The 22,520-nt window shown below is 39.8% G+C and overlaps 1 protein-coding gene across 1 annotated transcript; it reads right to left on the reverse strand.

The window, feature by feature from the left end:
• Nucleotides 1-8,829: 8,829 nt before the first annotated feature.
• LOC587759 (glutathione peroxidase) lies at nt 8,830-14,210 on the reverse strand. Its single transcript, XM_787470.4, has 3 exons — nt 13,713-14,210; nt 10,741-10,941; nt 8,830-9,915 (listed from the first exon to the last, which is right to left on the reverse strand). The coding sequence occupies exons 1-3, from the start codon at nt 13,974-13,976 to the stop codon at nt 9,667-9,669; spliced, it is 714 nt and encodes a 237-aa protein (XP_792563.2). The 5' UTR covers nt 13,977-14,210; the 3' UTR covers nt 8,830-9,666.
• Nucleotides 14,211-22,520: the final 8,310 nt, after the last annotated feature.

The following is a 22,520-nucleotide window of genomic DNA, read 5'->3' on the forward strand; positions in this document are numbered from 1 at the left end:
ACATTTGTATATTTTGCAAGTTGTGTTATTTATAAAAGTGATTGACAACCTATTTTGTGTAAATAATTATTTATTTGTTATCAGTGCATTTATTTGTATTGCCAAATAAAGAAACATGGATTACATTTCAACTGCAAAAAGCATCATTAATTAATTATTTAAGTGTATTGTGTTAATGTTTGTATAAATGCGATGTCTTTCTACTACTGCATGAGAAAGAGAGAATTTACTTTTAGTGATTTCATAAATACTTTAATGAGGAAAGCGAAGGAGTGAAAATGAGAAAGTTAAATATACAGCGAAAATGTCATATAAAGTGTGATGGAGGTGATAGTTGGCTATACCATGAGAAAAGCAAAGCAGTGGAGGCTATAAGCCCTATAAATGAGAGAGTTCTCAAATTATAAGGATTTGGCATGTAATTTGATTTGAATCTGGATTACCCAAGTCCAGATTGAAATAATTCTCTGTTAAACGTGGACTTCGCGAAGGTAAAGGTTATTTTGAGAAGCTATAAATGACAGCTTTTCTTGGGGTACTTTAAACGATTGATGAATTGAGTTGGGCATTGATTTGGCAACCAAACAATTAAGAAGTGGAACAAGTTCAATTACACCGGGGGGGGGGGGGTCGGGAGGGTGGCTGAACTGAAGACTCTTTCCCGAGTGTCAGCTTCGATTTTATTTGTTTAAATCTTGAGAGCGAGCGAATTTGTTGACACCTTTAAAAAAAAAAATGATAATAGAAATAGATAACTCGCTGCCCGAATATGAAGTGACTTCTGCCTTTATTTAAAATATGAATGGGGAATGCACCTTCCTGCTGCCCCACCAGACACCTACGTCTATAGGTCTATAACAAAAATACTTTATCCACCTTGACCATCACTAATTTGTGAAAAAGCTACCTCCAGGACAACTTCCCCCCGAAACTATTATAAACCCCCTATATACAACCCAAGAAAACTATCCCTTAGGGAAATCACCCCAGATGCACTATAGAACAACTAAGACAGTTACCCACAGGACAACTACTTCGGGCAACTATTTATATAGGATAAATACCCGTAGGACAAATTAAAACCGGACAACTATCCTTGATCGGATGGTGTCCTCTAGGACTATTACCGCCGGATAACTAATCAAGGAGAACTACAAGGGTTGAATTAATAAGGGTTACATGAGATGAGATATCCCCCGCAAGGAAGGTATACAAATATGTCATCTTACCCTACTTTTCACTCTCCAGCTTTACCGTGTCTTCACCACCACAATGCCTGGCTTTTTTTATTTGCACACGGCATCCACTCACATCCTATTATTGCCTTAACTTCATCCTGGACAGCTATCATCCAAGCTTTTTAGATTCAAGACTAACTGTCCAAATATGAGGGGCGGTTGCCTGAATATTGGTCATTTCGAAATTACTGGGGTGCAACCCCCTCAGCCCCCTCCCGCTTCTCCCCTCTCCCCGTCTCATATGCCTATTGTGCATATAAGATGGGCTATCCCTTGCAAGGAGATGACCATATCTTATCAGGTGATTAGGTAAAGGTCACGACGATGTCCAGTAATCTCCAAGAGATTTAACAAATCTGGGCTATTCCAACCACATAACTTACACCGACAAGACGATGCTATATATACCCACATAAATCTCCATCTAATTCCAGTCACGATGTAGAAAACCTAAAATAAGTCCAAAAAGTCCGTACTCCCGTACGCCCCCCCCCCCCCCCCCCACCCGCCGGACCAACGTACAGTGCCCAATAGTCATTGTCCAAAACAAAGATAATTAGCGTATTACAAAAAGCATCATAAGAAAATTCACTCAAGGCACAAAAACGATTTATATGGATGATTTATACAGACTTGAGCCTTTGCTCGAAATTACCCCCTTTACCCCCCCCCCCCCCCCACCCCTCCACATCTCTGTCACAACAAATTAGGTCGGTAAAAGAAGAGATATGCAGCAGTACGTTAATTTTTGTCATTCCTGGTTATTGTGATCTTTACTTTGCACTCAATTATCTACGTTACATTATAATTTTGAAATTTGTTATCCAATGTTATACCCAAAAGTGAGAATGATCTATGCATAATGATCCTATTTGTTCGGATTTTAATCAATACAATTTGAATTTAATTGAATATATGGATAGTCCATTTGGATAAGAGCTCTAGACATTGCCAACTTAATTGGTGTGTGTCATTGCCAATTCAAAGAAATATTTCACCGGTGGGTGAGAGGGGGGGGGGGGGGGGCGTCACTAAAGACCTTTGTCCGAGTGTCAGCTTTCAATTTTCTAAATTCTGCGGATGATCAATTTTGTTGACATATTTTGTTTAAAATAACAATGGAAATGGATCAAGGGGCGCTAAAGAATCTTTCGTGTGTGTCTACACCCCTTACTACATCCCTAACTGCACCACTGGGTGAGACTGCGTCGTTCAACCCCTATAATCTCAGGAGAAAAGCAAAATATCTAAAAGTGCGAAAGTCACGTCTATGTAAATTATGATCAAGTTTTTTTGTCCCCACGATTCTTCTCGCCTCTGACGCATCGCACCATGTGCTTTTAATTTAAATCCCAAGGTCAGAGAAAGACTGTCGCGTTCAATTAGGTAGGAGGGCTGTAGGGTGTTACATATTATAGCAAGATCGCAAAGGCTTTCCAGAAATCAACAATACCCTATGTTATGTTTTGTCCCATAGAAGTATGTTCGGAGTGCCAATATGTCTTTGTCATGTTCGTACATTTGAGACTGTCGCGGTCAATTAGGTAGGAAGACTGTAGGGCGTTACGTATTACAGCAAGATCGCAACGACTTTCGAGAAATCAAAAATATCCTATGGTATAGTGTGTCCCATAGAAATAATCATGTTCGGAATGCTAATATGTCTTTGTCATGTTCGTACATTTGAGACTGTCGCGTTTAATTAGGTAGGAGGGCTGTGGGGTGTTACATATTATAACAAGATCGCAACGACTTTCGAGAAATCAAAAATATCCTATGGTATAGTGTGTCCCATAGAAATAATCATGTTCGGAATGCTAATATGTCTTTGTCATGTTCGTACAATTGAGACTGTCGCGTTTAATTAGGTAGGAGGGCTGTAGGGTGTTACATATTATAGCAAGATCGCAACAACTTTCGAGAAATCAACAATACCCTATGGTATATCTATATAAATATGTTTGGAATGCCACTATGTCTTTGTCATGTTCGTACATTTGAGGATTTAGGGTGTTACATAATATTATAGCAAGATCGCAAAGAATTTCGAGAAATCAACAATACCCTATGGTATGTTGTGTCCCATAGAAATATGTTCGGAATGCTAATATGTCACTGACAATGTTCGTTGATGTCAATAGGTGATGGACAAGGCCTTTGAAAATACCTCAAGTAGATTTTTCGAAAGTCTTTGCGATCGTGTAATATAATGTTTCGTCCAATTACTCAAGTATTATTTAGCAATTGTATTAGCAACTTTCGACCCACCCGTTTCAAGGTGCCTCCCTAAAGTGTTTTTGTTTCTAAGATGCTCTATATCACATCCTTTAGTTGGCGCCCCGCCGGTGCCCCCAACATAAAGCAGGGTCCATAAAAGGCACTTATTTAATTTATTTTAGAATGAGATTAACCGCCATTACCCAAACATGTACCCTACCCACAGAAAAATATCTTGAAACGCCACTTTCCTATATAAAAAGTAAAATAAAAACAAAACATTTTTTTTAAAAGAAATTGTAAGAAATTGCAAATTTCTCTATAACAAAATTCATAATATTTAGAAATGATTTGAATGAAAGAATATAGTACGACTCTGTTGCAAGGTTCATGTAATTTTGTGAAAAGAAGAAATGTACTCCTTCATAGCAGAAACTAATTGATGGGCCTAATATACCGAATAACAACGCATGTGTATGGTATATAACTTTCTTTACATGTCTTTAAAACGTTAAAGCAAGCAGAAAGACATGAAAGACAAAAAGAAAACCAACGATTTCTGTACAGTTTGTAGCTTGTAATAAATAGGCCCATGAATAATGTGAATAAGGAATTTGCCAGATAACAACAAAAAGCCTTCAGAAAAGAACAATGGTTCATGTTTATGCATTTACTAATCCTGACACGAAACGAAATTTCATATTCTTAGTAGTGATAAACTTTTGAGAAAAAAAATAATGTAACGAATTGTGCACAATTATTTTACCTTAAACTTTATTTAAAGACATTATTAGTGTGAAATGTATAAGCCCAGAGACAATATTGACGCAACTTGTCTTGGACACTACAGGTATGATACCTTTCCATTTCTTCACTGCAATTGTGTTTTATTCCAAAATAACATTCGTATATTATTTCATATTTCGAAAGATATATGTCACCACATTTGTAATTTAGATTTATATTTCGTCAAAACCCACAAAAGGTATTTAACGAATAAAGGAAATAAAAACTTACCTTATTGCCTCGTCAGTCCGGCGTTTTTCAATAATTCCAGGAATAATCTTTCCGAGAAGAAATTCTTTAGAACACAGGTGTTCGCACAAATAAATACCAATTATTGCTGTCACAAATACTGAATATATCAATTTCCAAAGGTAGTTTAACTATCATCACACTCAGGCATTTCAACACTAATGCCCGCTAATGATTCTGCTCGGTTTTTGCAGACGATAGGTTGTAGTTAATCTGGGGGATACCGCGATCGCGTTAATCGATCTCAGTCAGCTGTCCGAGTTCGTCGTCTGTCACTGTCCTACTCCGCTGCTGAGACGCGTCGCAGATTTGTTCCTGGCTTCCGTTGAGTTGATACGTCAGGCAGGGGCCCTCACGTATTAATTACATAATCTTCACTTGAAAGTTCATTTAAAACTCGGCTATCCTCCATCGACCTGCAATGCGCTTGAATGAAACTGCCAATTCCTACAAAAGGATTCGCGGATTTATCGCAATTAGGAGACTAATGTCAATTTGAAATGAGGGATCGGTTCGAACGCGCTTGCCACAGAATGAAGGGCCAGTGTGAATTAGTAGCTTGAGTTCAGATACTGGCGATAAGGTTAGGGGCTTTTATAATTTTTTAAGGAAGTCTTTTACTGGACTGGGTCCCAGATATTGGTTCACTGCCAGCTGTAAGTTTTTACTTCTTTGACATGAATTTACTGAGAGGTTGTTGGACAAGAGAAAGTGTACCGGAATATTCTTCCTTCTCCCTTTTCTCTCTAAATGTTTTTGCAACCTCTCTTCTTGCTTCGTTTCAGCTTGTAGAAAGTAACGTAGCGGTTGCGTCGTCAGCTTGTTTCCGTTGCTATGGTAATGACTTTCATCGCGTGCGATGATGAACCTGCCCAAAACAATCCTAAGTTCCTCTTCCTTTAAAAAATTAATATCCGACTTGACGGTTCACTCTTCTCCACCTTGCTGACTTCTTTCTTATTGTCAAACCTTCCTCTGACCCTCTCTATCTCTCACTCATTGTTATTCTTCCAGCACTCTATCTCACTCTCTCTCGCTCTCCCTCTATCTCTCTCTCTCTCTCTCTCTCTCTCTCTCTCTCTTTCTCATCTGCCTCTGTCAACTCTTTTGTAATCCCCTCTCCCCTCTCTCTCTCTCTCGCTTTATCCATCCCCCTCTCTCTCTCTCTTTCTCTCTCTATCTCTCTGTTATCTCACCTTCTTGTTCTTACTCCGACTTTCTTTCTTTGCCACTCTCTGCAAAACTGTCTCTGACACTTTCTATCTCCGCCTCTCACTCTCCATCTCCTCATATATATATATATATATATATATATATATATATATATATATGTCTCCCTCTCTCTCTCTCTCTCTCTCTCTCTATCTCTCTATCTCTCTCTTATATATCTCTATCTCTCTCCTCTCCCTCTCCATCTCACCTCTCTACCTATCTCTTTCCCATTCTCCCCCTTAAAGTTTGAACCTCTCGCTCGAAATTTACTCCAGAAAATCTCGCGATAGATAATAAGCAAAACAGTTTTTATTCCTCAGTGGCCAAGTTTAAGAAACGAATGTTTCTTTTATCTTCTTTATTTAAATGATCCTCTTTCGTGACTACTTCTGCTTTTATTATAACATTAATCATGCATTTTATCCACCGGCAAAAAATGGCACTTCCGTATTAATAATAGGCCAATTCTTTTTTCTTCCTGTGCTCCGGCTCGCAATGAATCACCAGTAGTCATCATACACTGTAAATATTGGTCAGAGTTTTAAAAAAAAAATATTATAAAAAAAGGGAGAAAAATGAAAAGAAAGAAAGAAAATAACGGTAGCGTATATTTAGGCAGCGTATTATCTCTTCTACTTCCAAAGATACAATAATTACAGACAATTTATGGTTCGGGGAATCGTGTCTCTGAATGGAGATACAAGCTCAGTATTTGATGCGGACCAGGGCGGGGAGGGAGGAGATGAGGGAGGGGGTCTGCCGTCTAATTTTAGTGCAACCAGTGGCGTATCTTTGAATTTCTTCCAGTTGCAGAAGTTAGACATATACTTGACCAAAAATGCCTCATGGGCTGAAAGGCGAATGCACGGATCAGTTTTGCCCCCCCCCCCCCTCCAACCACCTAGATGCTCTAGTTGCAGGCCCTCGTTGCAGCTCCCGTTTTGTAAATGAACATAATATTATACAAATATACACTGCCTTGAGAGGTTCTGGTTAAAACTATGCGCAAGAGGTGACTCCAATAGGGGCGCAGCCCCGAAGCAAATGGTACTTTTGGAGTCACCGAGGCCCATAGTTTAACCAGTACCTCGAATAGAAGGCATGGTATATTTGTTTTATATCCTGCATCAAAAATTTAATTAAAAAAAAAAAAAAAAACATTTTTTGGAAACAAAATTTAGAACAAAAAAAATATCAATTTTTATCTAAAAAGATTTAAAATATTTTATTTTCATTAAATTAAGATTTGAAAAAAAAGAAATTGATTCAATTAAAAAAAAAATATCACATTTTTTTTTTCAACTACCAAATAGTAAACCAAAATAGTACTCTCATATAGTACTTTCTAAAAATAGGTCAAATATTCTTGGTCATGTGACGAGCTCTCAACCAATCAAAAGCCAACAAATTTTGATGCAGGATATAAATTGAAATAGTTAGGTTTGTGTGTACTTCAACGATTTCGTGTAATTTCATGTTGCTTTGAGACTACCGGTCCTCTTTTTCAATATCTTGGTGGAATGACTGACAATAGATATTGATCAATAACATTTGTAAAATATAGAGATAAATATATATTTATAGTTACTGCTGCCCCCTCCCCACACACAAACACACGTCCACTTAAAATCGTTCTTCTAAAACATAATATGATTATATTTTATACGTTGAAAGTCCAAGTACGCATCTTAAAAAGCAAGTTCGGATAAATTTATACAGAAGTAAACCCCACTAATGATTTTACTTTACCAAATGTCGCCATGCAGCTGCAGGAGTTCAGAGGCAAATGCTCCCCCCCCCCCCCATGACGAAGATAAAAAGAGAAGAGAATGAAAATGATGAAAAGAGAGAAATTGGAAAAGGGACAAGAGAAGACGACAGGACCCCCCCCCCCCCTCCAAGCCCCTCCACTACTAAGATGCCCTGTACATGTGGTTGTAAATTTGCATATTATCATTTTCTGAGTGCGACTGGTGCCCCCGAAAGATACCAGTACCCCTCAATGGCTAGACCCACACTACGCTACTGTTATGTAATTGGTTTGTTTTATTATTGGGGGGGGGGGGGTAAGTTTTGTATGGGTTAGTGTAAATGGTAGGCCAAACAAATCGACGATTTTACAAAATGGTGTTTGGGACGTGTAAATGGGCCTAAAGATGACTAATTTGCACACATCACTTCGCGTGCTAAACATTGTAAACAAACACTATTGTGACGTCAACATTCGGGGAATCAGTTCTCCCTTATCTCTCCATCTCAATTTGAACTTGGACGTGACAATGTTCCTGTAAATGAAACGAGAAAAAACAGTCTCCAGAAAACAGTCATCATGCGAAATATACTAGTGCATGGGGTAGAAGGGCGGGGGGGGGGGGCAGGGGCATGTGCCCTCGGTAAGACTCCAAGTAATGTGCAACCTTGCAAAAGAGTGTGTCCATAGAGGACTTAAAGCAGAAGGAAAACAAGTATTCGCAGGAAAGGTTATTTGATGAAAAACATCGTTCTTGGCAAGAACATGACTTGGGGTATAATGTTCCGAGAGAGGAAGAGAATTGAGAATGACAATTAATGTTGAGTGACATGATGACGTAACATGATAAGGCATTGTTCTATCAAAATGTGATGATCATTTTTTTAAAAGAGGTCTAACAATGAGTTCTAAAAATGAAAAAAAGACTCGTGTCACCAAAATCAAATTACCCTGGCACGTGAATTTCGTTGGTTCTGTCTGAAAATATTGAAACCAATTCTTTCTCTTTTCGTTCCTCATTGTGTTATAATCTCTCGCTAGCTCTCTCTGCCTTTCTGTCTCCATGTTTCTCTGTTCGACTCTCTCTCTCTCTCTCTCTCTCTCTCTCATCTCTCTCTCTCTCTCTCTCTTTTTCTTTCTTTCTCTCTCTTTGTTCTTTCTCTCTCTCTCTCTCTCTCTCTCTCTCTCTCTCTCCCTCCCCTCTCTCTCACACTCTCTCTCTCTTTCTCTCTCTCTCTCTCCCTCTATCTCTCTCTATTTCCCTCTCTCTCTAACTCAAACAAATTTCGCATATGCATGTACATTAATAATTTGTAATTTCCTTCCAGCAACATTAAAAGAAAGAATAAAGGTTGAAATGGAGAAGATAAAAAAACATTTTGTTTGTGTGTATGAAGTCTTTATATCATAATGGTTTACTCCGGGGGTTTACTACCCTGCCCTCTACATCACCCCCCCCCCCCCCCCCCACCACCACCACCACTTGGTAACAAGTTATTCGTAACCCTATATGATTCTGTCGACGCTTCCCAGGGACTATGGGCGTGTGGTTGCGGCTAACCCTAAACTAACCCTAACCCTACACCTAATCATATCCTCAATCCCAACCATGACCACTTAACCTTATAACACAAACACTTAGCACCTATCATATAACTACGACCTGAATCCTATATATCTTCGAAGAAACAAAAAGGACAAGAAAAAAGCTGTTGTCGTTGGGAGTACTTAGGCCAAGTAAATGATTACTAACTAGTTTCTTATCCGGATTTTTCGTAAAATGAGGAGGAGGATGTTTCAGGTTATTTGATATTTGATATGGTTTCTGTGCATAGAAATGCTAAAGGGGCAATTTCAACATGAATATTGCGAATTCAAATTTCAGTAGTGCCAGTGACTATACAGAGGATAAAACAAGGAGAAATTGCATTATATCACTTGTTAACCCATTATCTAGTTATTTATGTCATTTCATTACAAAAATGATTGAGGACGTCCGAAAAGGGGGACACGGGAGGAGACGAGAAACTAGACATTATTTTTATTTGGCCTTATGTCAGAGCATCCGTGGTGCGGCGAGATCAGGGTATCGTTTCACGAAAACGGCATAAGTACAAGTTCACCGTTGAAACGCGTGATAATTACAATACAATTTTTCAATGTGATGTCGTCGAACTTGTACTAATGACGGTCTCGTGAAACGTTGCCCAGGTTTTACAACTCCTCAGTGGCGTATTTTGGACGTGAGGGGCGCTTGACCGTTTTGTAGTCGCCGTCCACTACAAGCTGGATGTCGCTGACCAGCTGAAGTGGTTCGACGACAGAGTCGTAGCGCTTGAAAGGGACGCCCTCTTTGTCGAGGAGAAACTTGTTAAAATTCCAGGTGACGTCACCGATGGTCATAGGCGACCAATACAGATTGGAAGGATCACCGATCTCCATTTTGACTGGTGGACAAGAGTTCTGAAAAGAGAAATTTGGTTTGAAAGTTGAAGAAGGAATATACAGAGGATAAAATACAAGATGACTCCATCCTTTGTTTTATTGGATTGGATGATTAAAAATATCGAGACGAAAAAAAACACGAAGAAAACTTTTCGCATACGTGAATTCATTAAAGGTGAATTAATCATAAAAGTTTTTTGTTTTAAATGTGACAGGAAAAAAAAGCATTGTTATCATAAAAGAAGAAACTAATTTCGACTTCATTTGAAGAAGAACAAAAAAAGTTTCATCAGTGGCAGACGTAGGGATGGGGGTCACCCCCCCCCCCCATCAAATGAATGTTTAAAAAACGGATAAGAGGCGTACAAAGACGATCATCAGTGCCGTAATGATAGGGCTCCCTCTCACCGGCACCCTATTTCTAATAGGTTGCCTAGTTTTAATCATTTTCTTTCAACCAGTAAAACCAATGTTACCATGACAACGGCTGAACCACAGTACGTCCCTGGTGATCAGTATGAAAAATAAAATCAACCACAATACAAGGGATTCTCAATTCCAAGTGAAGTCGAGAAAATCAATGATAAATGAAAAGAAAATAAAAAACGTTTTTGTAAGGACAACTGTTTTCCTGTCATATCTAAGCGTTACCCAACTAAACAATCATGTTTGTGGATTCGAAGAAGATTTTTTTTTTTTTTTTTTTTTTTTTTTTAACCTTCGGTTTCTGGAAGAGCGGATATGCTTTTGGTCAGTTCACATCAATCCTCTCATTACCCAACCAAATAGTCATGTTTGTGGATTCGAAGAAGATGATTGCCTTCTTTAATTATTTTTGTTTACCTTCAGTTTTTTGAAGAGCGGGTGAGCTTTAGGTCCGTTCACATCGATCTTCTCCTCGTTGAGATAGAAGTTGGGTTCGTATCCACCTCCTGGTCGCACGTACCGGAGGGTGTTAGGGATCTCCTGGCCCACCCCAGGTTCCTGGAGCCAAAACTGGTTGCAGGGGAAGCCCAAGATCGCTAGCTGATCACCGAACTCGTTCTAGAGGGTTAAGAGATATAATGGTAGCAGTTAGGAGGGTAGATAGGAGAAAAGAAGAGAAAGGGCGAGGGGCAGAGAGAGAGAGAGAGAGAGAGAGAAAGAGGGCGAGGGGCAGAGAGAGGGAGAGAGACGTACATAAGAGAGAGAGAGAGAGAGAGAGAGAGAGAGAGAGAGACGTACAGAGAGAGAGAGAGAGAGAGAGAGAGAAAGGAGGGCGAGGGCAGAGAGAGGGAGAGAGACGTACATAAAGAGAGAGAGAGAGAGAGAGAGAGAGAAAGAGGGCGAGGGGCAGAGAGAGGGAGAGAGACGTACATAAAGAGAGAGAGAGAGAGAGAGAGAGAGAGAGAGACGTACAGAGAGAGAGAGAGAGAGAGGGGGGGGGGGGGTGATATCTTACATCCTCCCATAATCGGTGCATGGCTCCTGTGCCGACCCCCCCCCCCCTCCCCAATGCTATACCACTGTAATGATTTCTGAATAACATTTGACTTACTGTTACACATTACTATGAACCTTACATATTTTATTATCCATTGAATCACATTTGGTCCTACCCATTGCTCGGTTTGACTCACTCTCTCTCCCATTGAATCTTTACTACCCCCTATCTCTCTCTCTCTCTCTCTCTCTCTCTCTCTCTCTCTCTCTCTCTCTCTCTCTCTCTTTGTCGCTCTCCTACTTCCCTCCTTTTTCGCCATTCAATGGGGGCAGGGGGGATAGTACCCGTGCCTCCGTAGCTACTCCACTGATTTTAATTTCACATTCGTACCAAACATTATGTGGTCGTAAGCAGCAAAACCGACTGGTAGTATCCTTTATGATAATAGGTACAGGTATTTCATAACCAAACACAATTTGCACTTTTCTTTGGGTTTATTCACTGGATATCATATCCCTATGTTATTACAATGACTGATTTCACATTTGGATAACAACTATAAAACTATTCATAATAACAACGCTCACATAGTTTTAACAAAAAGAAAAACCATCTGATAATTTCCCGCCCCAATGAAAAAAATTTCCACAATCTTCTGAAACGTTGCCTGTTTCAAAAATATCCGACAAACAAGCTTTCATTTTCTCCGGGAGAGCATGTTTGGCAGAATAGATGGGAGGGGAGTGATTGCCCCTGCCATCTCCATGTAACACCGTCCTGTAATGTATCATGTAGAAAATAAATTGGTTGTACACGCTCTTATCACAAGTAAGCTTGATTATTGTAACGAGTTACTGTTTGGAATGCCTGATTCTCTGATAGCTAAGTTACAAAGAGTCCAAAATGCATGTGCAAGACTTGTCTATCGTCGGTCGAAATTCACTTCAACCGCACCTCTTCTGAGTTCTGAGAGAACTCCACTGGTTGCCAGTCCGTCAAAGAATCTCATTCAAAATATTGTTAATTGTCTATAAATCATTGAGTGGTCAAGCCCCTAATTACATCAAAGAATTACTTCAACTCAAAGTCCAATCACACAGTCGTAGCCTGCGCAGTTCCACAGATAAATTATTGTTTCAGATTCCCCAAGGCAAAACTAAAGTAACTCTTGGGGACCGTGCTTTTGCTATTGCTGCCCCCAAACTATGGAATAGGTTGCCAATAGAAATAAGAAGCACTCCATCTATCAATGTTTTTAAATCCAATTTAAAAACTTATTTGTTCAACTGAGTGATCTTATTTTGTAGAATTTAGTAAAAGGAGCTCTTAACCAGCGCAGCTGAATATATTTTGTATAAAAGCTGCGCTTTATAAATTTATTATTATTATTATTAATAAATAACTATATATAATAAATATTATTAACCAGCGCAGCTGAATATATTTTGTATAAAAGCTGCGCTATATAAATTTATTATTATTATTATTATTAAAATATACCGACCATAAAAGCAAATTATAATTGGATCTTATTAATCCAGGCAGGGTAGCCATATCAGTGTAAATACTACTCTTCCTGCAGGTCCTGCATGCAATTATTATTTCTCAAGCAATTGCCAGGTACCCATTTTCGCTTGGGTAGAGAGTGGCAAATGTGGATAAATTAATTTTTTTTTGCCAATGCAAGTTAGCGCAAGCCTCGGATTCGAACCCCCAACCCTTGGACTAAGGTTCAAATGAAATGAATGAACCACTATAGCAAGCCAGCAAGATCATGGCGATATTTGAATAAGAGTTCTGATAGACTATTCCAATCCTCATAGAACTGCAAATAAAACTGATTTTCCAGACGCAACGGAACCCCACAAACACGACTATGGACCGGTTTACTAACATATTCAAATTGTATGCACATTTTTTAAGGAAATCTTTTTCTAGACAACCCCGGAAAGCTTGCCCGAGGCTTGCCCAACATAGCAACAAGTAATATGTGCAGACTGGATTCCAAGTATTGTAGTTCATTCATTGGTAACAGGTTGATGGAATAAATCGTCACTAGTTCCCCAGGAAAGAAACTTCCATACATTTGAATATGTTAGAAAAACAGTTTATTGTGAGCATGTTTGACGATTAGGAAACAATATACCGGTTTACTTACAAATTCAAATTTATGGATGTTTATTTCATGTGGACCTAGTGACGAGTTCGAATTCCTTAACCCGATATTAATGAATGAACTACAATACTTGGAATCCAGTATGTGTTGCAATGTCGGAAGAGTCCCGGGCAAGCATTTAGGTTGTCAAGAACAAGATTTGTCTAAAAAGTATGGATACAATTTGAATATGTTAGTTAACCGGTTGATTGAAAGAGAAACATTAACGGTTGTTACCTTAAGTTCATTGAAATACGGGTACTGGTACGTGTAGGTGCAGAAGGAAGCTGTATTGACGACCAACACGACTTTGCCACGATAGTCGTCCAGGGATAGACTCTTTGTCATTGCGACATCGGACAGGGATTCGGCGTCATCGTAGCAAACAGCGTCGAGCATCGTCGCTCCCGAAAGACGAGAACATACAACGAGAGCGAAGAAAGCGAGAATTATTTTTTCATACGTAGCCATTTTGAAGAAAGAAAAACTACAACCGCGCATTCCAGTATTTTGCTTTGGTGCTTTTTGTAGTCAGGTGTAGAATGATTTGCTATTGCTTTGAATTTTTGTGAATAGCTTTGTTGTCTAGAAAATATCCTTTAGTAAAGGCCACAATGAATTTCCCAAGAGCAAGAAATTGAACGATTCAACGTTTGTATTCGTTAATGAAAGCTTGTTGTTTATTCCTCAGCAATTATAGACTCTGTATGCGGATGTGCGTTTACATCTTCCATGTCAATTTTACCATATGCAACTAAAATTGTATATTCATATTATTGGGAGATTGTCTGTCACGCTTGAGTGATCACGAATCAACACCATACGGTACGGAAGACAGATAGTCTGCGTCTGTTAAAGGTATCACGTTACTACTATCAAATTATCCCGTTACGGTAGCTGTAGGTCAATCCGGGATATATAGTGCGTATAAAAAAGTGTACCCAACTTTGGTAGCTCTTAATTAACAAGAAATAGCCATTATGACTTTGAAATTTATTTCATAATGAAGTGTAACTTGTTTCCCGTCCAATGATACCCTAATCATAATCTTTCTGAAACGGGTGACCGAGCACCAGGGTCTGTAAAAATTGTTGTCTAAATCGCCTTGTACCGTGTTTTGGCTGATGGAACTGGAACGAATATGCATGTGCTTATTTGGTCATAAATCCGTTTAAAAGTTAAATTATACCTCGTGCTTCATATATTGCAATGTATCTAGCAGGGCTCAAATTAGATTTTTGTCCACGGGGCTCTTCCAAAAAAAAAATAGCCCCCGTGAACCTTCTCACGGGGGCTCTTTTAGTGCTGACGGGGGCTCTTATTTTAATACAAATTTCCATTGGATTGGTACCCATGAAACTCCTAAATTCCTTGGTATTTTATCATTATCATTTATTTAAGTCGGCATTCTCCCTCTTAGAAATGTGCTTGTTACATAGCTGTATACTTTTATCCCCGTGATCAGTGGCGGATCCAGGGGGGGGGGGGGGGGGGACCGCCCCCCCCCCCCCCCCCCCCTGGGGAAAAAGAAGGGGGAAAAAAGGGCAATTTTCTTCTTTCTTTTTTTTGGGAAAAAAAGTGTTCCTTTCCCACTTGTATCACAGAGAAACAACAGTTTAAGTTAAGTCTAACGTTAACGTTAATTTGTTATTAAAATGTAGAGTACAGCCCTTGGCCTTAGGCCTAATTTAGGTCGTAACTGTTACTGTTTGAAAATCTAAAGAAAAATTAGACGGTTTTCATGGTTAGACCAAGTAATTGAGAAAAAAAAAAGTTTACCCGTCACTGAGACCAGGTCAATCAATATTCTAGATCCACTATTAGTGTCTAACGTTAGGAGATATAAGGTAGATACAGGCGCGGATCCAGTGGGGGTGAGTGGGCCTTGCCCCCCCCCCCCCCCCTCCCTTCCCCAAAATAGAGAGAGAGAGAGAGAGAAGGAAAAGAGGGAAGGGAAAGAGGAGAGAAAGGGAAAGAAAGAAGAGGAAGAAGAAAAGAAAAGGGGGAAGAAGGAGATCGGGGGCGAAAGGGCCTTGCCTCCCAGGCTGTTGCCTCCCCCCAATAAAACAAAATAAGAGAGAAGGAAGGAAGGAAATGGAAAGAAAAAAGGAAAAGAGGAGATAAAGGGAAGGAAAATTGAGGAAGAAGTAAAGAAAAGAAGGGGGATATCATGCAGTTGCAATTTTCCCGCCAACAAGTTGCGGATAGGGGTGGGGCAAAAGGCCTTTGCCTCCCTCGCCCCCGCTAAAAAAAAAAGAGAGAGAAGGAAGGAAAAGGAAAAAAGGAGAGCTAAAAGGGACCCAAAAAGAGGAAGAAGAAAAAAAAGGGTGAAAAGAATTTCGATGCGGTGTTCGAGTAGAATTCTGTGAGATGATGATATACTTTTTCGTAGCTTGATGTGTCGACGTGTCTCTATCCAGATATCTGTTGATAGTATTATAGAATATAGAAGCCTGATATGACCTTCTGCTCGTAACCGACAAGTCACCGCATTAAAATTAAATTGCAAATAGTGTTCAACAACACGATGGTGGATGAAACTTTCTAATATTCGAAGATATATGACCCTCAGACCATATTGTTTCATTATTTTTTATTCAATCAATCAAGGTCAAAGAATTGATTTATCATCGCACTTCAATTTATCATTTCACCTTTTAATGTACTTTCATTCTTATGCATCAAGAAAGAACACTGAATTGGATTCTTCAATGTTTGTTTTGATTAATTTCCTCCCCTTTCCTTCTCCCTGTTTAATACTGATAAAATTTTCAATTTTTCTTAATTAAGGCAAAATATTATTTTCATATTTTCTTTATGCAAGACAGGGAGAGAAAGAGAGAGAGAGAGAGGGAGAGAGAGAGAGAATATGTTAAGTGAGAATTATCGAGTACAACTATGAATTGCATCCTTTTCAATATTATTCAATTCGCTGAAAATATTCAGAATAGGCCTATGAATACGATAAATCCACATAATACACCAACGCTGTTCAACGCATCCAACGCTCCAACCATAGCCCATAAGCCAATGCACCATATTTATCAGTTATGAAAAGATTTTTAAATGAAATTGAAGAAAAATCAAATTTACAATGCACTGACAGGCATCAGTTGAAATCATGATTTCTCTGTGACTGGATTAGCACTAGTTTCTGAGGGACCAGTCACTGAAGAGGATATAAAGGGAAGGAAAATTGAGGAAGAAGTAAAGAAAAGAAGGGGGATATCAGTTGCAATTTCCCCGCCCCCCCCCCTTGGAAAAAAAGGGGGGAAAAGGGGAAAGATTTTTTTTTTTTGGGAAAAAAAGTGTTCCTTTCCCACTTGTATCACAGAGAAACAACAGTTTAAGTTAAGTCTAACGTTAACGTCGGTTAATTTGTTATTAAAATGTAGAGTACAGCCCTTGGCCTTAGGCCTAATTTAGGTCGTAACTGTTACTGTTTGAAAATCTAAAGTAAAATTAGACGGTTTTCATGGTTAGACCAAGTAATTGAGAAAAAAAAAGTTTACCCGTCACTGAGACCAGGTCAATCAATCTTCTAGATCCATTATTAGTGTCTAACGTTAGTAGATATAAGGTAGATGCAGGCGCGGATCCAGCGGGGGTGAGCGGGCCTTGCCCCCCCCCCCCCTCCCTTCCCCAAAATAGAGAGAGAGAGAGAGAAGGAAAAGAGGGAAGGAAAAGAGGAGAGAAAGGGAAAGAAAGAAGAGGAAGAAGAAAAGAAAAGGGGGAAGAAGGAGATCGGGGGGGGGGGCGAAAGAGCCTTGCCTCCTAGGCTGTTGCCTCCCCCTTAATAAAACAAAATAAGAGAGAAGGAAGGAAGGAAATGGAAAGAAAAAAGGAAAAGAGGAGATAAAGGGACGGAAAATTGACGAAGAAGTAAAGAAAAGAAGGGGGATATCACTTGCAATTTTCCCGCCAACAAGTTGCGGATGGGGGTGGGGCAAAAGGCCTTTGCCATCCTCGCCCCCGCTAAAAAAAAAGAGAGAGAAGGAAGGAAAAGGAAAAAAGGAAAGCTAAAAGGGACCAAAAAAGAAGAAGAAGAAAAAATAGGGTGAAAAGAATTTCGATGCGGTGTTCGAGTAGAATTCTGTGAGATGATGATATACTTTCTCGTAGCTTGATGTGACGAAGTGTCTCTATCCAGATATCTGTTGATAGTATTATAAAATATAGAAGCCTGATATGACCTTCTGCTCGTAACCGACACGTCACCGCATTAAAATTAAATTGCAAATAGTGTTCAACAACACGATGGTGGATGAAACTTTCTAATATTCGAAGATATATGACCCTCAGACCATATTGTTTCATTATTTTTTATTCAATCAATCAAGGTCAAAGAATTGATTTATCATCGCACTTCAATTTATTATTTCACCTTTTAATGTACTTTCATTCTTATGCATCACGAAAGAACACTGAATTGGATTCTTCAATGTTTGTTTTGATTAATTTCCTCCCCTTTCCTTCTCCCTGTTTAATACTGATACAATTTTCAGTTTTTCTTAATTAAGGCAAAATATTATTTTCATATTTTCTTTATGCAAGACAGGGAGAGAGAGAGAGAGAATATGTTAAGTGAGAATTATCGAGTACAACTATGAATTGCACCCTTTTCAATATTATTCAATTCGCTGAAAATATTCAGAATAGGCCTATGAATATGATAAATCCACATAATACACCAACGCTGTTCAACGCATCCAACGCTCCAACCATAGCCCATATGCCAGTGCACCATATTTATCAAATATGAAAAGATTTTTAAATGAAATTGAAGAAAAATCAAATTTACAATGCACTGACAGGCATCAGTTGAAATCATGATTTCTCTGTTACTGGATTAGCACTAGTTTCTGAGGGACCAGTCACTGAAGAGGAGATAAAGGGAAGGAAAATTGAGGAAGAAGTAAAGAAAAGAAGGGGGATATCAGTTGCAATTTTCCCGCCCCCCCCCCCTTGGAAAAAAAAGGGGGGAAAAAAGGGAAAGATTTTTTTTTTTTGGGAAAAAAAAGTGTTCCTTTCCCACTTGTATCACAGAGAAATAACAGTTTAAGTTAAGTCTAACGTTAACGTTAATTTGTTATTAAAATGTAGAGTACAGCCCTTGGCCTTAGGCCTAATTTAGGTCGTAACTGTTACTGTTTGAAAATCTAAAGTAAAATTAGACGGTTTTCATGGTTAGACCAAGTAATTGAGAAAAAAAAAGTTTACCCGTCACTGAGACCAGGTCAATCAATCTTCTAGATCCATTATTAGTGTCCAACGTTAGTAGATATAAGGTAGATGCAGGCGCGGATCCAGCGGGGGTGAGCGGGCCTTGCCCCCCCCCCCTCCCTTCCCCAAAATAGAGAGAGAGAGAGAGAGAAGGAAAAGAGGGAAGGGAAAGAGGAGAGAAAGGGAAAGAAAGAAGAGGAAGAAGAAAAGAAAAGGGGGAAGAAGGAGATCGGGGGGGGGGGAGGGCCTTGCCTCCTAGGCTGTTGCCTCCCCCCAATAAAACAAAATAAGAGAGAAGGAAGGAAGGAAATGGAAAGAAAAAAGGAAAAGAGGAGATAAAGGGACGGAAAATTGACGAAGAAGTAAAGAAAAGAAGGTGGATATCACTTGCAATTTTCCCGCCAACAAGTTGCGGATGGGGGTGGGGCAAAAGGCCTTTGCCTCCCTCGCCCCCGCTAAAAAAAAAGAGAGAGAAGGAAGGAAAAGGAAAAAAGGAAAGCTAAAAGGGACCAAAAAAGAAGAAGAAGAAAAAATAGGGTGAAAAGAATTTCGATGCGGTGTTCGAGTAGAATTCTGTGAGATGATGATATACTTTCTCGTAGCTTGATGTGACGAAGTGTCTCTATCCAGATATCTGTTGATAGTATTATAAAATATAGAAGCCTGATATGACCTTCTGCTCGTAACCGACACGTCACCGCATTAAAATTAAATTGCAAATAGTGTTCAACAACACGATGGTGGATGAAACTTTCTAATATTCGAAGATATATGACCCTCAGACCATATTGTTTCATTATTTTTTATTCAATCAATCAAGGTCAAAGAATTGATTTATCATCGCTCTTCAATTTATTATTTCACCTTTCGATGTACTTTCATTCTTATGCATCACGAAAGAACACTGAATTGGATTATGTAATGTTTGTTTTGATTAATTTCCTCCCCTTCTCTTCTCCCTGTTTAATACTGATAACATTTTCAATTTTTCTTAATCAAGGCAAAATATTATTTTCATATTTTCTTTATGCAAGACAGGGAGAGAGAGAGAGAGAGAATATGTTAAGTGAGAATTATCAAGTACAACTATGAATTGCATCCTTTTCAATATTATTCAATTCGCTGAAAATATTCAGAATATGAATACGATAAATCCACATAATTCACCAACGCTGTTCAACGCATCCAACGCTCCAACCATAGCCCATATGCCAATGCACCATATTTATCAAATATGAAAAGATTTTTAAATGGAATTTGAAGAAAATTCAAATTTACAATGCACTGACAGGCATCAGTTGAAATCATGAATTCTCTGTGACTGGCTTAGCACTAGTTTCTGAGGGACTAGTCACTGAAGAGGAGATAAAGGGAAGGAAAATTGAGGAAGAAGTAAAGAAAAGAAGGGGGATATCAGTTGCAATTTTCCCGCCAACAAGTTGCGGATCGGGATGGGAGTGGGGCGAAAGGCCTTTGCCTCCCCCGCCCCCGCTAAAAAAAAAAGAGAGAAGGAAGGAAAAGGAAAAAGGAGAGCTAAAAGGGACCAAACAAGAGGAAGAAGAAAAAAAAAGGTTGAAAAGAAGGGGAGATAGATCAGTTGCGGTTAATCCCGCCAGCAACGTGTGGAGGAGGGTGGGGGCCGAAAAGTCCTTGCCCCACCCCCCCCCCCCAGCAAACCTAGAAGAGAGAGAAGGAAGGGAAGGTAAAGGGAAAGAAAAAAAAAGAGAAAGAAAAAAGGTAGGGGAGATCAGTTGCTAACAAAATAGGGGGGGGGGGGCACTGGCGTACTAATTGGGGAGGGGGGAAATCAAATTCAAACGTGGTTTATTTCTAATTCCATAACGGTGGTTTACACATAATGCTGAAATGGCATAATTTTCCGAAATTTTTAGTATTATACTTTTTTATGTGTTTTATTGTAAAATGACAAATTCCTAAATTTACAGCCAGGCAAGAAATATGCTTCTTGAGATGCCTAGGGGCCTACACGTCAGGGCCCGCGGAACGGCGGGGATCGGGAGCCTCGAGGTCCCTCCCCCCCCCCCCCCCCTCCACTTTTTTTGAAATAGAGAGAAAAAAAAAAGAGAAATGGAAAGAGAGCTAGAAAGAAAAAATAGTTTACTGCCAGTGTCACAACAAAATAAGGTATTAACCGTAATTAAACACCTAGAACCCCTTAGCTTCCGGGGCTCTGGCCCTGGACCCAACCGAGGGCCCTAAGGCGGGCCCCTTGATACTCATCTGACCGTAATTTAGTGCCTAAAACCCTAGTCCAGCCTCTGTACCGTTTTCGTTTAGCGCACCCAATCAGCTGATAAAATAACACACCCTCAACGTTGAAGGTAGACCTAGCTACCGTTTTCGTTAAGCACACCCAATCAGCTGATAAAATAACACACCCTCCACGTTGAAGGTGAAAGGGGGGGGGGGGGGGGGGGTAAATGAATTCAGACGAGGTTTATTTTCGAGAACGGTACAACGAAACGTCTTATTTCTCTAATAATTTAATGGAACGTCAAAGCTTCCGCATATCGCGCTCGAAGGGGAACTGAATTCAGATGAGGATTAAAAGTCGAGAACGGGCAACGAATCGCCTTCTTTCTCTCATGATTTAATGAAACGTCAAAGCTTCCGCGCTTCGCACAGGAGGGGGTGCACTGAATTCAGACAAGGATTAAGAGTCGAGAATGGTAATACAAATCGTCTTCTTTCTCTAATACTTTAATGAAACGTCAAAGCTTCCGCGCTTCGTGCATGACGAGGATTATTTTCGAGAACGGGCAACGAATCGCCTTCTTTCACTAATGATTTGATGAAACGTCAAAGCTTTGGCGCTTTGCAGAGGAGGGAGTGGGAAAATCGCCCTCCCTGCACCCCCCCCCCCCCACATTACGTCAATGCTGGTCAACATTACGTACCAATATTTGGCTCGCATAATTTTAAATTTAACCTCCCCCCCCCCCCCCCCCCCTAAGAAATCCTGGACCCGCGCCTGCCCGTGGTGACATTCTCTCCATTTCTTCCCGTTCTAACATAATGTCCTCCTCATTATTCGGAGCAACCTTGTTTACATTCTTTCTTTACTTTACTCTTTACCATATCCTTCCAAAACACAGGGGCGGATCTAGCTATTTGCTTAGGGTTGGGGGGGGGGGTAACCCAAATACGATGTGGAGCATATCGTCCACGAGCCACATAGCGGCGAGGCGATTTTTGTTGTTGCTATTTTGAACACTCGTAAGTGATGTTTTCCAGGCATCTACTGACATCTACTACTACTGTGTAGGTCTGGACACATGATAGCATTTTTCTATGCACATCACATTTTCACTTGGCAGCCCAAGGGGGATCGGGGGGTTAAACCCCCTAAACCGCCAAGATCCGCCTCTGCAACATCTTTGCTGATCTTCTTCTCGATATTGATTAATTGGTCGAGTTACATTATTTGCTGGTCTTTTAGAACAACCAGATTTCAGAGGATTCACACTTTTCATAACGAAAAACTTCTCCATGTTTCAGTCCTTGCGCGATCGTCTCCAGCTCTGCGAGCTTCCGTTGTTTGTATCGGTAATACCAAGAAGTTACCTCATAGAGATGGGAGAGAAAGCGCCATCTAAGTTCCATTTCATTGGTTTAAGGTTTGAAAATTGATACTCAATATTGTGTTAAAGTTATATAAGAAAAGATATTCTTTATTTTATAATTCCACGGGGGCGATTTTTAATTTTGCAATCGCCCCCGTGGGCAACCTGACGGGGGCGATTATGGAGCTCACGGGGGCGAATCGCTTATCACCCCCGTGTATTTTGAGCGCTGGTCCAC

The sequence above is a fragment of the Strongylocentrotus purpuratus genome, unplaced genomic scaffold, assembly GCF_000002235.5.
Source record: "Strongylocentrotus purpuratus isolate Spur 01 unplaced genomic scaffold, Spur_5.0 spur5_scaffold_10, whole genome shotgun sequence".
In the NCBI taxonomy this organism is placed as follows: domain Eukaryota; kingdom Metazoa; phylum Echinodermata; class Echinoidea; order Camarodonta; family Strongylocentrotidae; genus Strongylocentrotus; species Strongylocentrotus purpuratus.

Excerpts from the sequence above, each read along its gene's own strand:
- LOC587759 (XM_787470.4), bottom strand. The coding sequence starts at position 13,976 with ATGCGCGGTTGTAGTTTTTCTTTCTTCAAAATGGCTACGTATGAAAAA. Across the intron at positions 10,942-13,712 it reads CGTATTTCAATGAACTTAAG|AACGAGTTCGGTGATCAGCT; the intron begins GTAACAACCGTT and ends TTAACCCTCTAG. Across the intron at positions 9,916-10,740 it reads CGCTCTTCAAAAAACTGAAG|AACTCTTGTCCACCAGTCAA; the intron begins GTAAACAAAAAT and ends TTCTCTTTTCAG.